Here is a 23,067-nt window from a genome sequence, read left to right on the forward strand (position 1 = left end):
TTACCTTTGGAAACATCAGCTGCAGAGCCATTGATAAAAGTCTATTTACACTGCTATGTGTGCTGCTTATGACAGTAGATTAGTGGGGACAGTTTGTTCTTCTATATTAAAATTAAATTACATTCAAATGTAATGATAATACACAACAGACGTAAACTGGGGATAAGTGGGGTGTATATCTAGTAGTGGCTGCATGTCAAATGGCCAAGCTCAAGGATTTTACTTATTCGGTTACTTCATAATTAGGTTAAAGAATTAATTTCCTCAGGTCAGTTCAGATCAGATCTTTACTGTCTCAAAAGAGGAAATTCTTTTAGTCTAGACACCATGTCAATATCAACAAACAGAAGGTGCTGATTCTTTAAACTATAATATGCCACACAGCTTTGTACATCTACACTGTCTGGGCCATATACAGTACAATTAATTACGTAGAAAAGATATTCCAAGATTTGATCAGAATCTTAATTTAAATCAACGAAATTTTCATACACAGAATTTGTACTTGATGTGCACACTTTCCAGATGAGCCTGTTGTTTAAAGAAATGACTCATGTACACAATATATAGGGTCCTGTATGCGAAAGCAGCGCTGACTCCTGGCTCCTTGCACAAAATAGAATGAGACCCCTTGCAGCTGTTAAAATCATCAGTCTGCAACAGTGGCATCCAAACTATCACTTGACTGGGTGGAAGCTATAGGCTAGCTTTCACAACAGCTCAGCCAGATCATAAATGTACGTAAAACGTTGAACATCTTGGCTGAATTTAAAGTTTGGCCCCAAAACGTAATCCAGTTTCTCTTCCCAAAATGACATTTACAGAACCAGAGATCAAACTCACCATCACTCAGCTCCTAGAGGATCCGTGCTGAACTATATCTATTGTGCCCCCCAGTCCTTGCTTTTGTTTTGTTTAAGGCAAGTTCTCTTGCAAGTGTGTTACCTCTTGGGCTTTTTCTTAAAATATGTGGTGTTTTTTGAGCTGGTAGGAAAACATAAGGCATGGGTGTAAAGTAGGAAAGTTGAGGGCTCAAGCTATATAACCTGCTATTTTCATACATGGATCTATATAGAAGGTGCTCAGTTTTACCCAGTGAATGGCCTTACCTACAGGTGTATTCGCAGAAAAGAACAGAACATATTGTCATGGTTTTATCTGATGCCGTTTGTGAACTCTTTGCTGTGAGGAATGACATTCCTGCACAGTTTGCAGTTCTCATGTTTTTTCTCTGTGTTTTAGAGGCCCTTGTGATAAAAGAGCTTTGGCATGCCTCCTGTGGAGGCTTTTGGACCTCTCTTATTTGTTGACATTGCTCTGATCCTCTGCCAGTCTTTGCCTTTCTCATGCTAGCAAGAAGAATATCGCTCTTTCTATAGCTCTCTTTTGTCTTTCTCCACAGAGGTGGAGAGGGGTGATAGGAGGACACACAGAATAACAGAGGCCATAAAGAAACAGTGTGTAGTGAGAGAAAGAAATTTGAGTAGATGAGTAAAATGAGTGATGGCTGTCTGGCATGAGGAGGAGGAGGTGGGAAGAAGGTGGGCCAGGGATTCTGGGAAAGGCAGAGAGAGAAAATGTATGTGTGTGTGCAATGTGCAACGCCCCTTTACGTGCCATTTAGTGGAGCCACAGACAGACCTCCTATCTCCCAGCTGTTAGGATGCTCCAGAGGCTCCGACACACAGGAGCTATTGTTTTTCCTCTTGGCCAGACCCACAGCTCTATAATACTGCTTCTGTCCGTGGTCTGAACTGCCCTGACTGAAGGACACCAGGGCTCAGTTAGCTCGTTTGACTAGTGCTCCTTGTGTCTTACTGCCACTGCCTCCACTATCTTCATCCCCTCTTTGTCCATATACCTGTGACTTTTTGCCCTCTTTGACAGAGTTTACAGTGACTGTCTCTCGGTATGTCTTTTTGCTTTTCTTTTTTTTTGGCTGGACCGCAACAGCGGGGCCAGCCTTATAAACGCAAATATCCGTGACTGACTGAGTGATAAAGTTACACCATTCGTCAGCCGAATGCCACGTGAATTTCGTGCAGAAGTTACACCATTGGCCGTTGCAAAAGGCGCAAAACGTTTCTTTTGCGTCATCAGGGGAGTGTTTGCAGGCAGTGTTGCCAACTTAGCCTCTTTGTCGCTTGATTTAGAGACTTTTCCCACCCTTTTTAACGTTTTTCTTCACATAAGCATATCTTGACAAATCAGGCAACTTTTTGGACAAACCTGAGCCACTTTCCATAGAAGAAAGTCAGTTGTGCCCTGCAAGTGCAATGTTGGGCTTTCCCTCCGCAGGAACACCTTTCTATGTCTCTGATTCAGTTGACATAGACGTGAATGAGCCTCTAACTTTCTTTTTTAGTGATCACTTTACAAATAAATATAGTCAAAATCACAGCACAGCCTTTGTCTTAAACTTATGTGTATGGTGATTTTGGTCAGACGCGGTTATAAAATCAGGATTTTAGAAGTGCAGAGCAGCAGCCTGGAAATGGCTTTGAAATCTGCTGGTTAACATGTAGTCTTAATGGGCCATGTATCAGTCACTATCTCATACTTGTTCCATTGTCTCACAACAGAAACAGAAAAATCATGTAAATGAGAACAGTATTATTGGGAATTAGGCTGTATTAAGATACCTTATATGTGAGCATAGAGAATAAGACAGAAGCAAACAGATAAATGGTGGTCCTGCCACATACTAGGTTTGGACTTAGTCTTGTTTAACTCACTTTTTCAATTTAGGAGACTGTCCTCATTCTCTTTTCCAGTACTCTTCTGTACAACTCCAGTAATTGGAGTTGTTATAGTGTGCCTAACCTTATCACAACACTGAATGTTTTGTGTTACAGTAGATATTATTTGCTAAAACCTGTTACTCTTTTTTTCTTACTCTGGAACAAAGGTAAAGCTATATTTTTGAAATCAATGATATACAAAAGATAATTATATTGGGGAAAAATACTTTTTAGAGACTTTTTAGAGCCTCAATCACTTTTTTAGTACCATTTATTTTAATTTGAGTTTTCACTTTACAAATCAACATTTGCCATCTTATCTATATATCCATACAATATCATACAGGAAAGTGTTGCATGCTACTTTTTCTTTTTCTCAGTCTCTTTGTAGTGCCCCGTCACCTTTTATCCACCTAATCTTTTTCGTCAATTTGTTTGTCTCTATCTCCAATTGAATGTAGCAGCAGTTATTTTCAGTCTTTTTCTGTGTTACTTGCTTTGTATTTGTTTCAGTCCGTTTGCCTCCATATATTTTTAGGCTACAGCAGGTCCTTCCACACTGTGATGGAACCCCTCTGCTGCCACCGTTTTAGACCACAGCTGCTGTGTTTGAATACATGCAAAAGTTCTGTCACTTTAGGCTCTAATGAGCTTTTAGAAAAGATTTGTTTTGCCAGCTGTATTTCTTTTTCTGGGAATACACGGGGTATGTTCATGCTTTCCATGTTTAAAAATAGTTTTGTTTAGGCTGAGAACTTTTGTGTCATAACAGTCTAAATGTGGTACAGAGCTAATAACACACTGCAGTATTGGGAAGTACTATATATTGTTAACAGCATACTCTCCTTTCATGGGCTCATGACTGTTTGCTGCAAACTGAATAAAGAAGCCCTCATCAGTCAGTTAAATCCAGGTATTTGGGAAATGGACCATGGTGTCCTGTGACTGACCTGGTTTATATTCTCAACTGAACGCCAAAATGAGCAACACAGTGGGTCAAACTGTGGATTCCTGAGCCCACCCACCAGGTGTCATTTATACGTTTGGATGGTAAACATAGTCTGATACCTTACTTTGCACAATGTAGCCTTGGTCTTCTTCAGGAGTGAATTGGATACAGTGTTCTCCCCAGTAACTGTTAGCCCAAGTACTGACAGTTGTCATATGTCCCACTGTGTATCTGTGTGTATACAGTGTCCATGGTTAGGGTATTCTTAGTTTTCATTTCAGCAAAGCAAATACAATGTAATGTAGCTGCCCTTATGGGTCACCATTTATTCCTGTTCTGTGCATAATCTAGCTCTAAATGCTGCCAGCACACTTCAAAATTATCTCTGCTCCTGCACACAGAGCATTCATGTATTTGAATAGATTTGAATAAGCAGAGTTACGCAAAACTTCACCATGAAGGGTAACACAACATACAGTATAGTAGATTCTCTTTCTTTTTTCCCTGTCTCTCCCTCTCTTTGAATATCGGTGTGCTCTTTTCCTCCCCCTTGCTCTCTGTCGTCCACTGTTCGGTCCCTCTTTCCTCTCTTTCACTGATGGGTTCTTATTGAGCTGGAACGGCTGATGCCCTGGTCATCGTGGTGATGTGGGGTGATTGATTGATCTGGAGAAACGGGAGGTGAGGCACGTTTATACCGTTCACAGCTTGAATCCCTCTGGTCAGGACTCAGAAGTCAGTATTCAATTACAGACACACTGAATTTTCATTAGGGATTTTCATAAGCACCCATTTTTCTTCTCAGTTCTTCTTCTTGTGCTGGGCAAGAAGAGGTAAAGGGTGAAAGAAATTTAAGGATTATAGATGAGAATGATGTAGAAAATACACTTTTGTTTCATGCACATATTGTACCACAAGCTTGATTTTTTAAAATATTTATAAATAGACTTGTTGCAGTTAAGAAACTCACTCCTGTCTTCTTTGCCATGTTAAACTAGAAATTTTCATAAAAATCATCATGAAAAGAGGAAAAGAGCAAGGCCATGGCTTAAAAAGGGATGCTGGAGGGAACAGTAGAAAGTGTTGAGAAAAGAGAAGGAGAGCAAAAGGGGAAGTAGCCTCTTAGCGTCCTGTGTGTTTGTCCACAATTTCACAGCAGGGGTGCCTGTGCACACAGACAATTGCTGCCTTCAATTGGGAGCCAATATTTGGCTGTTCATTTACGGCTCACAGCAAGAATCCAGCTCCTCTTTGGATTTGCATGAAGCCCGGGCACAAGGCTCGACTGATTTGTGCTGGATAGAAGCCTATCCATCTCGTATGGGAAGATCAGAAGTGGAGGCAAGCTCACCTTCTTTTTGTCTTTAGTGGTTAGCAGGAGATACCAAATTCACTGAAATCCATGGCAAGGAAACCTACTCTAAACAATCTTACTCAGCAATCATTTCATCTGTGTTATCAATGCTTATCTTTCAGCAATGCTGTCAGTTCACCAGAACAAATCATTACTGCAGAGCAGGGGGTCAGGTAGAGGTTAGGAAAGTTTTACTGGTGAAAGATACATCTGCTGAAGATATACAGTTAGCGAAGGGATGTTCTGGTTTGGTGAATAACTACATACTTCTGTGTTCGTCCTCCATTCAGTGCTGTCCCGGGGGAAATGTAGACATGTGGGTGATAGTTGTTGTGCTTATCTACTGTCAGGCCAATCTAAATTACACTATATTAAAATTTCAACTATATGATATCTAAATCAGAGCCAGTCTATCACGTCAATGGGAAATTGTCTGAGACAACAGCCGTCTCTTACATAACTCTCTTTCATTTATAGACACATGCCCACAGCTTGGTGTGTGTCAAGGCTACTGTTATATAAGAGAGTGGAAACACTTTGTGTTTTCGCACTCACATATATTAGTGATGGTAGCAATCTATAGATAAAAATCATCTTTCTTGACCTTGACGGTGTCCATAGGCGTTGCTGTGGAGCAACGGTGTGTGCTCATGTATGTATGCATGAGACCACATGTGTTTGCCTCTGCTTTTTTTTTTTTTTTTGTGCTAGTGCTGTACACTGGACCAAAAAGATGGCAGATGTGTGAATGTGATTCATTGCCTCGGAGGTTCGAGTGTAGCCATCCAGCGAGCCAGCCAGTGAGCTGTAACTATGAACCATCATCCTCTTGACATAGCCACTCGCCACAGCACTGTTTTTATGAACCATGACACTGCTAGCTGTTGACTGGCCCAACATAAAGGTTAAACTAGGTTGAAAAACAAAAAAAAATTCAAAGAGGACTAAGTCAGGCTCAGAGCTGTCACAGAGAACATGTAATGTTCACAGTGAATTGAGGAGGTATTTGTAGGTGAAATCTGTCATGTTTTTGAGTCACTATGTCTTATTATATGTTTTTTAGTGGTAAGAACTGACCATTCACCAGGATTGGAGATGCTTTCCTTCCTCTGCTACTGAGAAACGTCAATTGGGTTTATCTGGTTGGACATGGCATGTTAACAGCTCCATTGCTGTCTATCTTGATTTTTTCAATACATTATGTGTTTGCGTTCACATTTCATTGATCTGTCAATGGCATTGTCATTGCATACTATCAACAAGGAGATGAGACAAATGTGGCAATAGAAGATGTGTCATTTTTGCTGTTGTTTGAACTTGTGGAAGTTTACAATTTAAGGCTGAATTCTGAATCTAGGCGTTGTTGTTGCAGTGGCTCTGTAGGTGTATTGCTTTTTTGTTTTTTTTTACATAGGTCCAGTTCTTGGTCCTTAGTGAATCCTGCGGAATTCACAATCAACCACACCTTCTTTCACCTGTTATTTGCACAGGCCATCCATTACTGCATAAGGAGAGAGGTGCAGTTCACTGGCCAACATGCAGGGTGCACCTCAGATGACAGGTGTTTGGGCTGGTGCACCTATTTGATAAGTAACACAGACATCTCACAGAATCTGAATCAAAGAGAGAAAGGCTCAGTAAATCTAGCCATGACTGCCTATATGCTACAGATGTGCTTTGTCTAGCCCGCAGCGTGGTAAATGAAAACACACTTTACAATGTATACATTGTTTTAGTTGCAACCAGACATTATACCCCCAAAAATTGAAAGTTTCCTAGCCTTCTTACTGACTTATTAATATGACGGGTGTATATTTGAATTCAATAAAACAAAGCGATCAATTGTTTAGAAGCAGTGACAGAAGTATGTGTACAAAAACACACAAACATTAATACACAGACACACCATGGTGAGCTGTGAAAGTAGTGCTGCATGAGGCCTGTGAACAGCAGCAGATGGACTGCAGTAATAACAAGGCTGTCATTTGGCAGGTAATGTTATTCAGGGCTTTTTTAGGTCCTACAGTAAACCCAGATGCCAAGAGATAAAAAGGGCAGGATGATGGGGCAGGGCTTTCTCTGATCTTTAAATTAGGTGAACATTTTCGATTGATCCCAACACTGTTAGCTTGTGAGCTTCAGACTAAAAGCATTAAGCATTAAGGGTATGCATCAAACTCTTCTATATTGCAAATGTGTGTGTGTGTGTGTGTGTGTGTCTTAGTCAGCCCTAGCTGGCTAAATGCCAGACCAGTGTTTGGAGTTAAACGAGCTTGGCGTGAGCTGCCTGCAGGAAAACCATCCTCCTCCAGCTAAACAGTAAAGCAGCAGCCCACATGGGTACATCCTGCAGTGTAGGATGAGGTCAAAGGTCATTTCGCTATTGTGTGTGTGGTTATATAAATGTTAGTGGCGACTTGAGGCAAGAGCCTGGTTTGTGTTCCTAAGCCTAGGGAGGACAGATAGGTGCTGACAGATAGGCCTGGCCTCACTGTTGGGACTACTGCCTCTGTGGCTCCAAAGGCTCTTCTTTATCCATCTGTCTCACTCTCCATTATTCTTCACTAGCTTCCTGTGTGTTTATTCTCTCTGTCCCTGTCTTTTCTTCTCTGTGTCACTCCCTCCCCTCTCCCTCTATCTGTTTCTTATGTGTCTATATGCCAAATTCCTCTCCTTCCTACGTCCTACTTTATATAACCTGGAGCTGCTTCCAGTGAGGCTAATGATGTATGCTAAATTTGCAGTCAACATTATGTCTTAGTTAGGCAGTAGCAGGGTCTGGGGTTTGACCAGATTTTTTTATGCGGATCTAAATTGAGTTCAGAGAAAGGTAACTTTACTGTGGACGAGAGGAAGCAGAAGGATTGGGGCTGTTGTTCATCAGGCCAGATGTTGCCTAGAGCTTCGAATTTAAATTTTAAAATGTAGCACGGATCAAGCATAAGCACAGAGAAAATCTTTGCAGGTTAATTTCAGTAGATCATCCCTTTTCATTTCATCCAGGTTGCCTAATAGCCACACCGTAGGACACATTAAAGATTTGTTTACACATTGTCATTGAATTACCGTCAGTGTTCTTATTCTAGAAAAGTAACTTGCCTCATGTTTTTTTCATGAACTCTTACACACTTACTTATTAAGCTGTTTCTCTCTCGTATTATGCATTTGCAAACCTCTCACCTTCAGGTTTATCATGATGCTGAAGTTTTGCTTGGATGTCCATGTAAAATTTAGGGCCTGATAGCCAAATGCTTAAGTCATCTACCACATAACTGCAATGTCCCTGGATTGATTCCAGTTGGGGACCTGTCTTACATGCCATACCCCCTCTCTTTGTCCCGTTTCCTGTCTGCCTGTGTACTGTCCTATCCAATAAAGGCAAAATGCCAAAAAAAAAGAAGAAAGAAATTGAGGATCTTTAACCTACTAAAGAACAGGAATGTAGCTGGTTTAAAGAAAGACCTACCATACATGGAATCACAGTTACTGAAATGCTATAGGCTGTAGGTAACCAAGCTACAACTTGCTAGAAATCATTTAAACTTTTCAAGAGTTATAGAAAACAGGATAGAACATGTTTTTCCAGCATGTGATTGGAGTCAAAAATGACTCAAAAGCTTCTTAGAGTTTGGCAAACTTTTAGTGAAAAGTGGGCGAATGTAGTTACAGACTTGAGTTCTGAATCATCTGTAGTGTAACAGCTCAGTCAGGTAGAGAGGTAAATTATTTAGTATCTATATCTGGAGCTACTTCAGTAGTTGTGAGGTGAAGGGCTCTCCTGTGTGGGAAACAAGGCGAGGTGGACTATAAGCAAGCTGAGTAGGTGTAATCTAATTGCAACAGGAATGAGAGAGATCTTGGTTTCTGAGTGATGCTACTGTGACTGACTGACAAGGGCATGATGACTTGGACACGTACACACACACACACACAAACACACACACACACACACACACACACACACACACACACACACACACACACACACACACACACACACACACACTCACTCACTCAGGAGTACAGTGATGAGGGGGATGATAGACAAGCCAAAGTCTGAATGACCAGGATAGATAACAAGGAATCGTGTGGGAGCAGCGATAGCAGCTGCTGTGGATGCTGTCGTGCTCTTATGCTGTTACTTGTGCATTTATATACAAACAAACACACACACACACACACACACACACACACACACACACACACACACACACACACACCAACCACACGAAATACTGAAGAGAATACTGAGGGCTTGAAATATGCCCACCGATAAGATGAAAAAATAGAGGCAACCAAGGAGAGAGAGTAGGGGAGCAAGGAGCTTTGTACCTGCAGGAAGAATTTGATTTGCTTCCCTTTCAAGATATGTCGATTTGAGACAAGCAGAGAGCCTCACAATGCCTGGTGACTGCCAAAAGCAAGTGGGAGAAACGGGACTGAGAGGTGCTTTTGTCTCCATTCACTCTGTCGCGTTGTCACCCATATTGCCTTCACCCGAGATTAGACACAGCATCGGGCTTGATCTAATGATCAAATCTATATGGACGAGCGCAGTATGTCTGTGTGTACTCAGTACTCAGTCTCAATCTAAATATAGCAAAATGAATCACGCAGACATCAAAAGTAAGAGTCTGCCACAATCTAAAAATCTGATCTGGCTCCTAGGAAAAACTGCCTGGCGGAAACTGCGAATCAGTGTCCCTATCATTGTTCAATATAATGGCAGAGTAAGTGGATGGACGAGGCCTTAATTGAGTCAGTCTTCTATAGTGCCGTTAATATAAGCCTGTTAGACCACATGTTGGGATTTTTAGCCCCCTTTTTGCTCTGTAGAGATTCATTCTTTCCTCCCACCACAGTTACCTTTCTATTTGCATGCAGAGAATGTTCCCCCACCATTTTGCCTGGCAGTGGCATTTTTAAGCATAGCTGTCAGGAGTATGTGCGGGTGCATGGGGTGGAGGGTGTTGTGGGGGTGCTGAGATGTCATGAGACACAGGTCACATGATGCCTGCAGCTGACCTTTTGACCCCTAATGAGCATGCTGTTTCTATAGATGGAAAGAGGTCCCGAGGACAGTGACCAAACCACAGCCTGCTTGCCTTCCACATCAGTGTGTGTTTGATGTGTGTGTGTGTGTGTGTGTGTGTGTGTGTGTGTGTGTGTGTGTGTGTGTGTGTGTGTGTGTGTGTGTGTGTGTGTGTGTGTGTGTGTGTTTGTATGTGTGTGTGTGTATGTGTTAGAAGAGTTAGTTGTGATAGAGTTAGTTAATGTGATATCGAGTATTTGCCAATGATGCAGTAATTTCTTTAGTTTGAATAATTTTTAACCCAGATTTGTATTTGACTCAATAATTGCAGTTTTATGGAATTCATTGTTTTCAGATATTTCATGAATAATTAGGTGATGTTTTGGTTGTGTTTTTTTTTTTTGTTTTAAATGGCAAGGTTGATATATCAGCTTATTACAGATACTTGGGCACTGGCATACTCGGCAATACATAACAAGGAGTTGCAATGCAAAAATTCCAAATAATTAAGGTAATTTAGAAACTGTTTCTCCATCACATAATTATCTACAGATTACTGAAAGGGCAAAACAGTTAAATGTTTCTTTTTTTTTCTCATTAGAAAAAGTTCTAGTTGTTAGTTCAGTGTTTTTCTGAATCAATTAAGACTTGATCAAACCAAAACTAATTGTCATCCCACTGGTCAGTCCTGCTGTTCTGTACCCAAGGGCAGCGCCTCAGGCCTTCTCACATGAAGGGCACCGTTACTAAACATCACCACTCTGATTTGCCGGCACTTTGTTCCCAGAATCATCTCTTATGCACAGACACAGACTGTGACATTCAAGAGACAGCCTAAATTCAAGAGACAGCCTAAAAGAGGTTTGCACAGCTACCCTGTCTGATCAGTCCAACTTATCCCACAGATCATCCCTGCTTCCCCTCTTGGCTTCGTCCTCACATATCCACCCCTCAGCTGCTGCCAAGTCGCACCCAGTTCACTTAATGGTTGTGAATGGGTTGTTGAATCTTCTGTTGGGATGTAATTGACCCTGCTCAGTTAGCATTGTTTTTCTGAGCGCAGTAACTATTATGATACCTAGATTTTGTTTAGATAATTTCAGCATGTAAATATGGAATGATTGATTTCAAAATAAGAGTTCAGGTGTAGGCAAAAATCCCTACTCTTGTGATGTACCAAAAAAGTGATGTTTTGCTGTTTTAAAGCATTGTGTTGGAAAGTTTCATCCTTGGTTGACAAAAATTGATAGAACATTTTTACAGACTGGATCCTTTGAATTGACATTTTCTTTCTCTTTTAGGTACTTGTGTGATCTTTGAAAAAATAAATAGAAGACCTCATTTATTAAGTTTAGAGTAAATTACATGTGACGATGTACATTTAAAAGAAAAGTTAATCGATGGCAGTCAATTACTGTTAAAAGAGGCTAGACTACGGTCAGCACCTTTTTGAAGTGAAAGATTTAAACGTTCTTTTTTACCTGTGTTTACACAGTTCCCTCTGTGCAAGAGGCAGTGGTGCATGAGAGACTAAAATATACTATGCCTTCAAGCCATATTGCAAGACTTTAAAACCACTCTTCTTTTCATTCTCTGACCATGACATATTCTGAGATGTAGATCAAAAGGAAATTGATAGAAGAACAATAGGTAGATAGAGTGAGGCATGATAAAGTGATGATAGTGAAAAGGTGAGCTCTTAAAGGGCACTTCAGATGTGAAAAAGCAGAGGCCCGTATCTTGTGAATCATGTGTCTTTACGCTCAAAGCGTAATTTCTTTTGACATGTTCCCTTCTGGGATATTTACTGCATTGAGATTAATGTGAAACAGTACATCACATTACATTGAACGGTACTGAATCACAATACCTACTGTATTGCAATATCGTGAAAAGATGGTAGTATCAATGAGGTATTAGCTGCTACTCCCCATCAGAAAGCCTCTGTCATTCGTTATCCTTCCTCTCTGCCCTGAAACACAGAGCCCCTGGTGTGGGCATTGCTCTCAGTGAGAGAAGATTATCTCACTCTCTCCCTTTCCACCGATACCACCCACGCTGCTTTTTGGTATTTTTTTTTAACTGTGCCTCAAGCTGTCTTTCTCTCTCTCTTAATCTTCGTGTGTCTCTGTCTGTCTCTGCTGTACTTTCCCCCTCCAAATCGCTGGACAACCTCCATCTCTGCACAGGACCTTGCAAACTTCCAACAGAAGCTGAAGGTCTTCTTGAGACTTATAACTCTCTTCATTTTCATGTGGAAAGAAAATATAGATTAAATAGTGTACATGGATATACACACAGAGTCAGCTTTGGTACTATGTAGCTGGAGAAACCAGGTCCATCGTCTGTGACAGAGCAGTTGTGTGTTCATGAGGGACAACAACCTTCCAATATCTATTGACTACCAAATGAGGGGATGCGATGAATGGAACGGCTCAGGTTTCATTTGGCACGCATGTCCACTTTATTTTAGTGTTTTGCCCTCCTAGCAGACTTGTTGGCTAGATTGAATAGCACTCCTGTTCCTTGGATTTATGAGTATGCATGTGTGCCTGGTTTTCGGTGATTTGTTTTTTTTGTTTTTTTTTCCCTGTTCAAGCTGACAGGGATTGCTGCTGCAGTGGTTAGTTTGTGTGCATGTCCTTCACGTCTGTATGAACAGCAAGGGAGTTGGTATAATGAAATTTCCCTCACAGGCCAAACAAGCACAGCTGCACAGTGCGAGCATGTAGACATTTATTATTGAGCAGCAGGCTTTCATTATTCATACTAGTGGGTTTCTGTGCGCTCAGCAGATAAACTTCTTTGAGTCTGTTTGTTCATCAGACACTCTACTCATTGAAGTTGGAACACAGACGTCCATGAATATTTACTTGTGCACTCCTACAGTGGAATTAAGTATGTTTGCTAAATGATTGTCTAAAGCAATCTAATCTCTTTGTGACAAATTCAGTGGGGGCTGTGTCCAACTACTCATTCAATATAAGGTCCATCATTGATACTGCTCTGCATGTAAAATATGGTGAAGAGAAACCTACTGTTGATTCACAGTAATTTCCATTCATACACACAGAAAATATTTGATGAATGGTTTGATGATGTTTAGATTCTTTCGAAGTCTTTTCCAAAGCAATGTAGGAAGGAAAAGAGACAACAGACATGTGTTTTGTGGCTGCACAAAGACAATATATTTTTATAGCTGTTTAATTTCATGCATAGAGTATTGCAGTGGCAAAATAAAATACATATAGGCAAAGTTTTTGCTACATTGTTAAATTGAATAAAGTAAATATGTCTAACCAGTAATGGCAGGGATTGTGATTTTGTATTTTCAGCAGACAGCATTGCAGTTGGCATCTTTAAAATTGTTTTCTTGTTGTCTGAAGCAAACCCTGAAACTTTACAGCTGCCATGCGACACATTATATCAGCCCAGAAAGCAAGTAAGCCGATGGATCTGTGCCATCTTAGTACCTGAGTACCATCTCAGTGCCAGCATGCCAGGACGCTCACTTTGATTAGCACTGGCTGTGTCGAGATAGGTGGCAGAGCACAGTGCTAAATGACTGCCTTGCTTCACACCCCTGCCCGACTGGGAATGCTTACTGTCTAACCTGTACATGAAAAATGGCCAAACTACTGAGCTCAGACGGGGAAAAACAAAAAAAACTCAAATCTGCAGCTTGAAAAAAAACAAAAGAGCACTTTACAGCTTTTTTCATGCACAACTTAGATAGCATGTAAAAAAGAATATAATGAGAAACATAGTGCCGTCAAAAAATTCTGAGTTATTGAGGTGAGGAAACAAGTTTAGTATGTACCTCTATCCCTTGCCACAAGCACTCTGTAAAGTTTCCCAATAGCAGCAAACCTAGTTAGCATAGCTGTCTGAGCCCAACTTGACAGCACTGGTGCTGCAGGTGTATTTTTAGCCCAAAAAGAGGTCAGTGTGTGTGTGTATGTTAAAGCACATCACTGGTGACGTCCTGCTAGGTGTCATCTCACCGCTGAAGGGGTACCGGCTGGTACAGAATTTTAATTGGCAGGAAAACACTTTGGCACATGCCATAATATGTTCTGCCAAGGTGATATGCTGTGAGGGGGCAGGGAGGGGGTACGTGGGAACGGGGATGTTGTAGTCTCAGTTGGAGGGGTTGATGTGTTATTATTATTAGGTTATTTTAGTCTTTAGCCCAGGTGAAGTGGAGGCGCTGGAGTGAGGTGGGGCATCTGATAAATCTTGAATGATCTTGAGATCAGCATCAGGTTTTCTAACTTTCACTATTTTATGAGAGTCCAAAAAATTTCAGTCATTTTTCTAACTTCCCAAGGACATCTGATTCAGCTATAGCCACAGGGAGATAGCAAATTAAGGATTTTATTATCTTGTGATAAAAAGTGTCTGGGCATTTGAGCTGTTTTAAAAGGGAAAACGGACATAATTCTAGCCTTATGTGCTAATGAGAGAGAAAATGAAAGAACAAATAGCATTTAAAAATTTATAGCTGCCTTATTAGAATAACAGAAAAGATGAGCTAGACATATTATTTTACTCTTGAGCCTCTGCAATCTCAAAAAAGTATTTTAACCAGCTAAAGGAAAAAACACTCTGCTTGATCCTTTTTGAGTTCAACAATGTACATTTTTTCCCCTCCGTCTTTGTTTTCTTTGGAAAATGAGCTGTGCTGGTCTTACAGCACTGCATATCTGCATCACTGATTTAAACCAGCTGCTGTTAAGCTTTGCCAGTTTGATCGCTGCTCTCTCTGCCATTGGCTGCCTGTGGCTCTGCCAGCTTCCTTGATTAGATGTCTGTGCTTTTGCATTTGCAGCTGTTCATGGTGTAGTCCATGGTTGTAATGGGCAAGTTCTCCGAATCACTGGACAAAAGACAAAATGTTCAAGCTAATTTTACATAGAGAATGCTACCATCTTCAACGTGTGAGTTGGCTCTAAGGAAGGGTATTAGAGAGAGAACAGCACATTGTTGTAAATTAATTTTGTTTTTAGGATTTCATTGAGTGAGTGTGGTACTAATGGACACAGAAACTGAGTTGTTGACCATTACAGTTTGCAGGATGTCAATAAGCAAAGGACAAACCTCAAGCTCCTGCAGTTGCTTTTATGTACATTATATTTTTGACGGCACTCGTAGGGTTTCTACAGGTCTTGAAAAGAATAAATGAGCATTGAATTCCATTTCCTCAAAAAATGCATTAGAATGTAATGAAGTGTTTAAGTCTTTAATTTATAAAAGTCTTAGATATTTTTGCTTGCTTACTGTAGGCAGTAATTTTAGTTAGAAATGTTTTTTTTGTATCTGACTATGGGCTCTTTGGAAACATTATACACCTATAAACTGTGGAGTTTCAGTCAGCACCACCAGACTTATAGCAATCACTGTCATTACTGCTAGCTACAGAAGCTAGGGAGCTCATAATCGTTAAGTGCTGATTTTAACAAAAACTTCAGCTTCAACTTAAATGACAGAATCCACTTTTTGCCACTTATCCACATCTCACAGATCCAATTTAATTATCATTAATTATAAATATTATTAATTAGTTTTAATTATTTATTTAAAACCTTTCGGAATTATTGCTATATAGTGCTTAAAGACTTAAAAGTCTTAAATTTAACTTGGTTAACCCTGCAGTAACTGTGCACTCAGTATGTGAGTCCTTATCGGACCCAACTCTTAATCTGTCTTGTGTTGGATTCTGTTTGAGTAGGCAGAGGCCATTTCATTTCAGTTCCAGCCAGCTCCCTTGCTGGTTTACAGCTAGTTGCTTGCTCTATTGACCCTCTCTTCTTGGGATTTTCCAGTTTCACAGAACCAGCGACTGTGATGGCAAACTGGGGCTACAAGAATTGCATCACTGCTGGATGTTAGTTGTGCTCTCTGGTCATGTTGTGCCTATACATGTCTGTTGGTTTGCTATTTTTTTCTGGCTTTCTGAGTAGAAATAATTCCTTCTGTATTTTGCAAAATAAAACTACAAGAAACTCTTGTTACTTTTGTGGTTGTGTGTATATATCATTCTAGTTGATGGTGTATCGAGGGTCTGGTGTCTCCTCCAAGCCCTCCACATTAAAAGCCCTTGACCTCCTCCGTATTGAGGGGTCTGCAGCCATATTGTGAGGCAGTATGAGTGAGTAAATGCTCCATTAGGATTCATTAGAGCCTCTAGTTGGACATATTGTCCCGAATGCAATGAGCTGCACCAGTGGAGGCCCCATGCGCTCCACTGGCACGTGCCGTCCCTCACCCTACTTTGTCCTCGTACACAATGGATGAGCAGTCCCCGATCTCCTTCTTATTCACTCTCGCATATTGCATTCATTCATCAGTTGCCATCCCTGTTTTGACACATCACCTCGATCTTAGCTCATTCATTCCTTCCTTCACCTGTTCATCTCTTTTTTTCCCACCTTCTTTGCCTCTGCTTCTCTTGGGATATTATAAAGTTACCAATGACATCTCACTGCAGCCATTGCCAAGATGTTTGTTGACAGAAGAAAGCACCACCCTAGATGCATGGACCGTAAAACTAGGACAGTGGTAAAGGGTGTGCAGAGAGGGAAGAGGCTGGCTAGCCTGGATGATAAAATAATAATAATAAATAATAATAAAAAAGGAAAAGGAAGGGAACTAGCAGGTATGTGACATATTTCTTTGTGCAGTGGCCATCCCTGATCATTTGATACTGGACTGGGCTGCAGTGATGGCCTCTCTCTATTTTACTGGCAAGGCACGGTCAAGGAGACAAGAAAAGGAAACCACAGCTCTCACTCAATTGAATCGGGAAAAAACTGAGAACGAAAAATAGTAATTTTCTCAGTGTTAGCTCTGTCAATTCTGTTATCCAGATCCTTTCATTCATCGAACAGCTAATTCACATAGCTTGAGTCAAAGGGTACTACCTTTGACAGACGATTTTATTAGCTCTGAGTAGGCTGCTATGTGTTACCCGTATCAACATCTCAGTCATAGCAGTAGTGGACTGTTCTTATATGTAATTGGCCGTCATTTTGGTTACCTACGAGTAATTAATTCCTCTGCCACACTTAAATTTCTTCAGTCTGAGAAAAGCCCTGACACATCAAGAACATGTTTTTATCATTTACTGTCTTGTCACACTACACCTGCCCATTAAAAATAATCTTTTCTCAACTGAACTCACCTCCTAAATGTCTTTTTCTGTATTTTTTTTTTTTCTCTTTCACATTAAAGTTAAATATCACTTGAGAGCTCATACAGAGTGATTTTTCAGACAACCGTGTCTGTGGAACAGTTGAATTTGTTGAATTCTTATCTGAGATCCATGGTTAGCGAAAATCCTTTCATCTCCCATGGAGAAAAAAGGCCTTTGACATTAACTAGTCATTATGAACACCCTTAATTTTTCTGATGGCGGAGGCCTCTGTGGAATAAACATTTTGTATATAGTTATTTCTCAATAAGTGCTTTGTATTGATAGAAAGGTGCAAGCATAGTGGACAAGTGCAGCATGTGTGTGTGCATACAGTATGTGAGTGCTTATTTGTGCCTGTGTGGAGAAAATCTTCCCTGCTGTGGATAGCAGTCTTGAGTTAACTTATGTCCAATCAGTGAAGCAGCAGATGTATGCTGCAGACATTAATCACACAAACAAACCCATATACGCTGTGGTCAGACATTCAGAGGAATTTTGTAAAAGCGAGGCAAGTTAAAAGTGTTTACTCACTAATGATGTGCCAACAGATATCAAGAAAATGTAAGTGAGCCTCTTATAATGTACAGGAAAGAGATGTCGTGCTAAGTTAACGTTTTTCTGATACATTATGCAAAAAAACCACATTGTAACCTTGCTCTCACGAACTAGAGCCACAACAGGGACCAAACAGGGATAAAAGCGGAGTGCAAACTAAAATTACCCCATAGCACAATTATAGAGGATACAGTACTCGCTTAATAACAGAGAGGCAAATTTCATAACTCACTTCATGATTTTGTGGATGACGCTGAAACACAGAACCTCTTAAGAACCGCTTAAGTTTGAGCATAACCTCTGAGCATGGCATTTTTAAATCATTCGTAAATCTACATTACCAACAGAGTAAACTGTCAGCATTTCTGCTATTTGAAAAGCCCACCCTGAGGAGCCCATTCGGGCAGAATCGGTATCATCACTTAACACCTATTTCTATATACTTTTATTGTATGGGGCTGTGAGGGTTGGAGTGAATGATGATTCTCTTACATCTACTGCTGATTTGTTTTTGAATCCATTTATTTTTCCTCTTATGGCTGTGTTTCTCTGTCGTCTAAAATATGAAATATTTCTCTCCTAAAAAGTCATATAAAAATAAAGTTATTATTCTTCTTTTAAATGTGTAGACTTCTTGTCTCCCACCACTGCCTAAAATGGTTGTTTCTGTCTGTGTCATCTTTCTTTCACTGCCCCCTGAAAGTATAATTTTCCAACATTATTTTTATTTTCCCGTGTAGACAAATCTGTTCTTGGTCATTGTCAGAAATAACTCATATGACCCACTAGGTAGGAGGAAAGTTGTTAAAAGGACAACACAATCCTTTATGATGAGATGACGGAGGAGAGAAGCCTTGAAGAGGGAGAGATGAGAACAGGAGGGAGGGGTACAAAAACAGTGTGAGCTTGCCCGGAAGATACATTTGTCTGTGTGTGGGTGCATTTGTGTTTAATAAGCTGGTGTACGTGCATGGCAGAGAAACAGTTGATTGACTAATTTAATTTTTGTTTGCCTCCCTACTTATCTGTCTCTATTTCTTTCTGTACACCTGGACCCCAGAGATATACTAGTATACTGAATACAGGAACACTTACTGTTCTCATAAAGTGAACTGATGAGGTGAATAATGGTAAATAATTGCTGTATTGATTTCTGATGTTAAATCCATGTTAGTCCCCAAAGGAGGGGATGTTTTAATGAGGGCCATGTTAATGCTCTGAGAGTGCTGGGATGAAGAGTGTGCAAAGGGAGATGCGACTCAACTGGAAGAAGATTAGACTACTACTAGAATTTGTATTGTTTTTTTTATTATTGATGTTTTGTACATTAAAGGAAAAGTTTGACATTTTGTGACTTATTTCCTTTCTTGCTGAGAGATAGATGAGATGATGGATACCGCCAACAGCCAGCTTAGCGCAAAGACTGTAAACAGGCAAACAGCTAGCCTGGCTCTGTCTAAGGTAACAAAATCCACCTACCACCACCTCTAAAGCTCAGTAATTAAGATGGCATATCTAATTTCTTTAATGCATACAAAATGAAGTTTAAAATTTACAAATTGCTTTTATTTTACGGGAGGTTACATGCCAGACTGTTTCTTGGTCGGTGTCCAGTTGCCTTCATTATCAAGCATTATCAATCTTTCAACTAACTCTCAACAAGAAAATGAATAAAACCGTATTTCCCTAGTTGTCAAACTGTTCCTTTAATTTGTAAATGCCTGCCATTTTTAATTTGAGATTGTGGTTTGATATCCTTTTTCTTGCTTTGTTTTTTCAAGAAGACCTTCTTGAACATACAGTAGATGTTACTTTAAGCAGTGTTGGGTCCGTATATTAAAGGTCAACATAGTAAAAAGTGCACTTAGACGTCCACCTTGGCAAGTGGTAGCTCAGGGGTTAAACCTCCCTTACTAAGACCACCAGAGGCTGTGGAAAATGTCAGTGCGCATTGGGTCAAGAGACACTCCCATTCAGGCAGGAATGGAGATTGTGTACGCATGTGTGGGTGATGAAGAGACTGTGGGACAAAATAGAAAAATCTCTAAAGACTAGCGAGGATGTCTTGTTATTGTAAAGGTGGGCAGGGATTTGGTGCTCTGTTTGGGATTGTGTCACGGTAACATCACCCTCACACCTCACTCAGACCACTTTAACTATGGCTGAGAGAAGTGCGTATTCTCGTTCTGTCCTTTTATGGCAAATGATTCCCCCATTTAAGTCGCTTCCAAGATAAATTACCTCAACAAAGACTTTTACTGGACTCCCTTATCTCTTCCCTCTAACCATCCATATCTGGGACCTGTCCTAGAATAGCCTTCCTTGCCCTAATTTTTTATGGATATGGTAAGTAATCATGTTTGTTCCTCAGTGACAGCAACACTGCTAAGAATACAGTGGGATATTAAAAGAACCAGATGTCAATTAAAGTTTAATCAGTGCTCTAACGAGGCCTTATCATTGTCAAAGCCAGTCAGTCACTCAGTCCATCTGAGCACCTGATCTACCCATCACTGCACATGCTTCCTCTAATTAAAGCCAAGCTAATAGCAGAGAGACATATGGTAGGTAGATGGTGTTTTGCCCTCCTAATTTCTGAGCTCTCAGTTTTCTCCTTTCTTTTCATTACATGTCCTTTTCCCTAACATTGTGTTACTTTCATGCTTTTTTTGTTCATCTTTACTCTCATACTGTTTCATTACTGGCAATTATATGTGACATTTCTTTTGCCAGGCTAGTGGCTTGGCTTTAGGGATGGCAAAATCAGGGTCTGTCATTCTGTTGGTCCACCACTTTGGTTCTGACCGAAATATCTATTGGATGGTAGGGCAAATGGATGTTGTAAAGACATTCATGGTTGTCTGACGATGTATTCTAAAGACTAGTGATCCCCTGACTTTTCCCTTTACATTTTTCCTCTAGTGGTATCATGAGGCATTTGTGGTTATGAGTGAAATATCTCAACAGCTATTGGATGGATGGCCATGAAATTTAGTACAGATATTTATGTCCACTTTGGGATTTATTGTAATCACTTTGGTAATCCCTTAATTTGAAGATGATCAGCATGGTCATTATGCCTGCTGTACATCATCATATTAGCATTGCCATTAGCACGGTCACATTCACAGTCTCACAGAGAAGCTAGCCTAGTTGTATGCTCTTTGACTAGTTAACAGTTTATTTTGGCTATTTTTGAGGTGTTAAAGTATATTAAGTCCATAAGGATACATTAGATGTACCTAATATAATTTCTGTAAACTTATTCAGATTCTGGATCATTGCAACCTCTGTGGTTTTGGCCAGCCTTTCTTGTGTTTTACTGTTGGTGTGAATGGAGGACAATTGGGCCTAAGAAGCCAAACACTGCAGGCTTAAAGCTACTAGCATGGCTGAGTGGCCATACAAAGTGCTGGAGGTATGTTTGCTAGGCTAGGCTAGCAATGTCAAACCATTTTTTCCTTGCTGCTTCTGTTCCATTTTATATTTCTCCAGAATTCTGTTTAACCATCCTCCTCACAGTGTTTTCCCTCTCTGCATGGCCTTTTTACCCTTCAACCCACATCACAGTCTGTCATCTCTCTCTCTTCTATACTAATGGTTTTCTCAGCCTCTCTCTGATGTGATTAGTCTTGTGTTTATTAGCAAAACAACCAGTTAAACAAGTGTTTTCTGTTTTCTATTGGGTTTGGTGTTGTAGTAAGCAGCAAAACCACAAGGTCTGTTGCAAGTATTGGTGCACTAATGAAGTTTTGTCTTCTATTACTTCTCTTCCCCTTCCCCTCCTCTGTCATGTCCCCCTCCATCTGACTCCTGTAGTTAGTGGTGTTGCAGCAGAAGGATGCCGCTGGTGAAGCGCACCATTGAGCCCAGGCACCTGTGCCACACGGTGCTGCCAAGAAACATCAAGAACGAGCTGGAGTGTGTGACTAACATCTCCTTGGCCAACGTCATTCGCCAGCTCAGCAGCCTCAGTCAGTAGCAAAAGAACACACACACAAGGATACACATATTCTTTCATTATTTAAATAGACACACACAGAAGACATACTGCACATACACACCACTGCTCCCCATAAGTCGATTAGCTGACCATTCAGCTATTAGGGACTGAGTCAGCTAATGCTTACTTCTCAGTCAGTTTTAATTTCTTTCTGCTGATTTCCCTGAAATATTAAGTACATTGCAGGCATCTGAGCACTAGAGTATTCAGAAAACTGTTTTTGACAAGCTTAATAATCCGTATCACTCAAGAACAGTTTTCATGATTACATATTTTTGCAAAGGGACACTAACGTTTATGAGAAAACTCTGTTGGTTTATTCAGTAATGAACTGTTTAATAAGACAATTATTAAAGAGCTAGAAATAGGCTTAATTTTATTGTGGTTTAATAACATGTTTTTTTCCAGATTTTTAACAATTAACTAAGATACTGCACATTATAGTAATAGTTTTTTTGATAAAGTAAGAAATCCTGCAAATGAAGTACTGACACATATTTGCAGTTTATAGATTTCTAAAATCCACACTCCAGCGAAAAGCATTTGTGTAGTATGTAAACTTTTGGCATTCTTAACTATTTACAAAGAAAATCCATAAATATGCTATATTGTTAATAACTCAATTTGGAGGATATTTGGTTGGCATAGTTCTAATGTAAAGCTGTGTGCTGGGAAGGGTAAGGATACACAGTGCATATTGTCATGACTCATGTGCCATTACATGAATCCGCTCAGATTTACAGAGGTTCAAAAGCCTAATTCTGTTCATGGAGGAAATGGTGGCTGATAATGGAAATCATTTAGCAGGACAGAAGTTGGGATACATACTGAAGTAGGACAGAACATGTCTGAAAAGTTTTACCGTTACAAAAAACTGAAACAAAATATCATAGTTTTCCTCTTTGGTTTAATCTGTAACTTTCTTTTCCTTCTTACTCTATCACACACCTGTCTTTAGTAAAATATCTCTAGCCACCACATCACCATCAGAGCAGTCCCCCTGCAATAGTAGCTTCCCTAGGTATTTACAGTCACAACTGACACAGCATTTCTCCAACTCTCATAATCAGTAATTGCACATTTTTAAATTGTGTTGCTTGACACAGAAGAAGTCAGCTCTACTAGTTTGCTGTGACTGTGTCTTACAAAGGATTTCAGTTTACCTTTTCAAAACGTAAGGATTTAAGTGTTATAAGGTATCTAAGTCCCCAGAGTCAGTTGATGTGAAACATAACTAA

General features: G+C 40.2%; 1 protein-coding gene across 4 annotated transcripts in view; it reads left to right on the plus strand.

Moving 5' to 3' along the window:
• wasf1 (WASP family member 1) overlaps positions 1-23,067 on the plus strand; it is a 59,032-nt gene that overhangs the window by 1,543 nt on the left and 34,422 nt on the right. For all 4 annotated transcript variants that reach the window (XM_040125199.1, XM_040125203.1, XM_040125200.1 and 1 more), the window contains exon 3: positions 21,646-21,800. In XM_040125199.1, the coding sequence (XP_039981133.1) occupies positions 21,668-21,800 (133 nt within the window). In that variant the 5' untranslated portion in view covers positions 21,646-21,667. The remainder of the gene's footprint in view (positions 1-21,645; positions 21,801-23,067) is intronic.

Source organism: Xiphias gladius, chromosome 4 (genome assembly GCF_016859285.1).
Source record: "Xiphias gladius isolate SHS-SW01 ecotype Sanya breed wild chromosome 4, ASM1685928v1, whole genome shotgun sequence".
Classification (NCBI taxonomy): Eukaryota; Metazoa; Chordata; class Actinopteri; order Istiophoriformes; family Xiphiidae; genus Xiphias; species Xiphias gladius.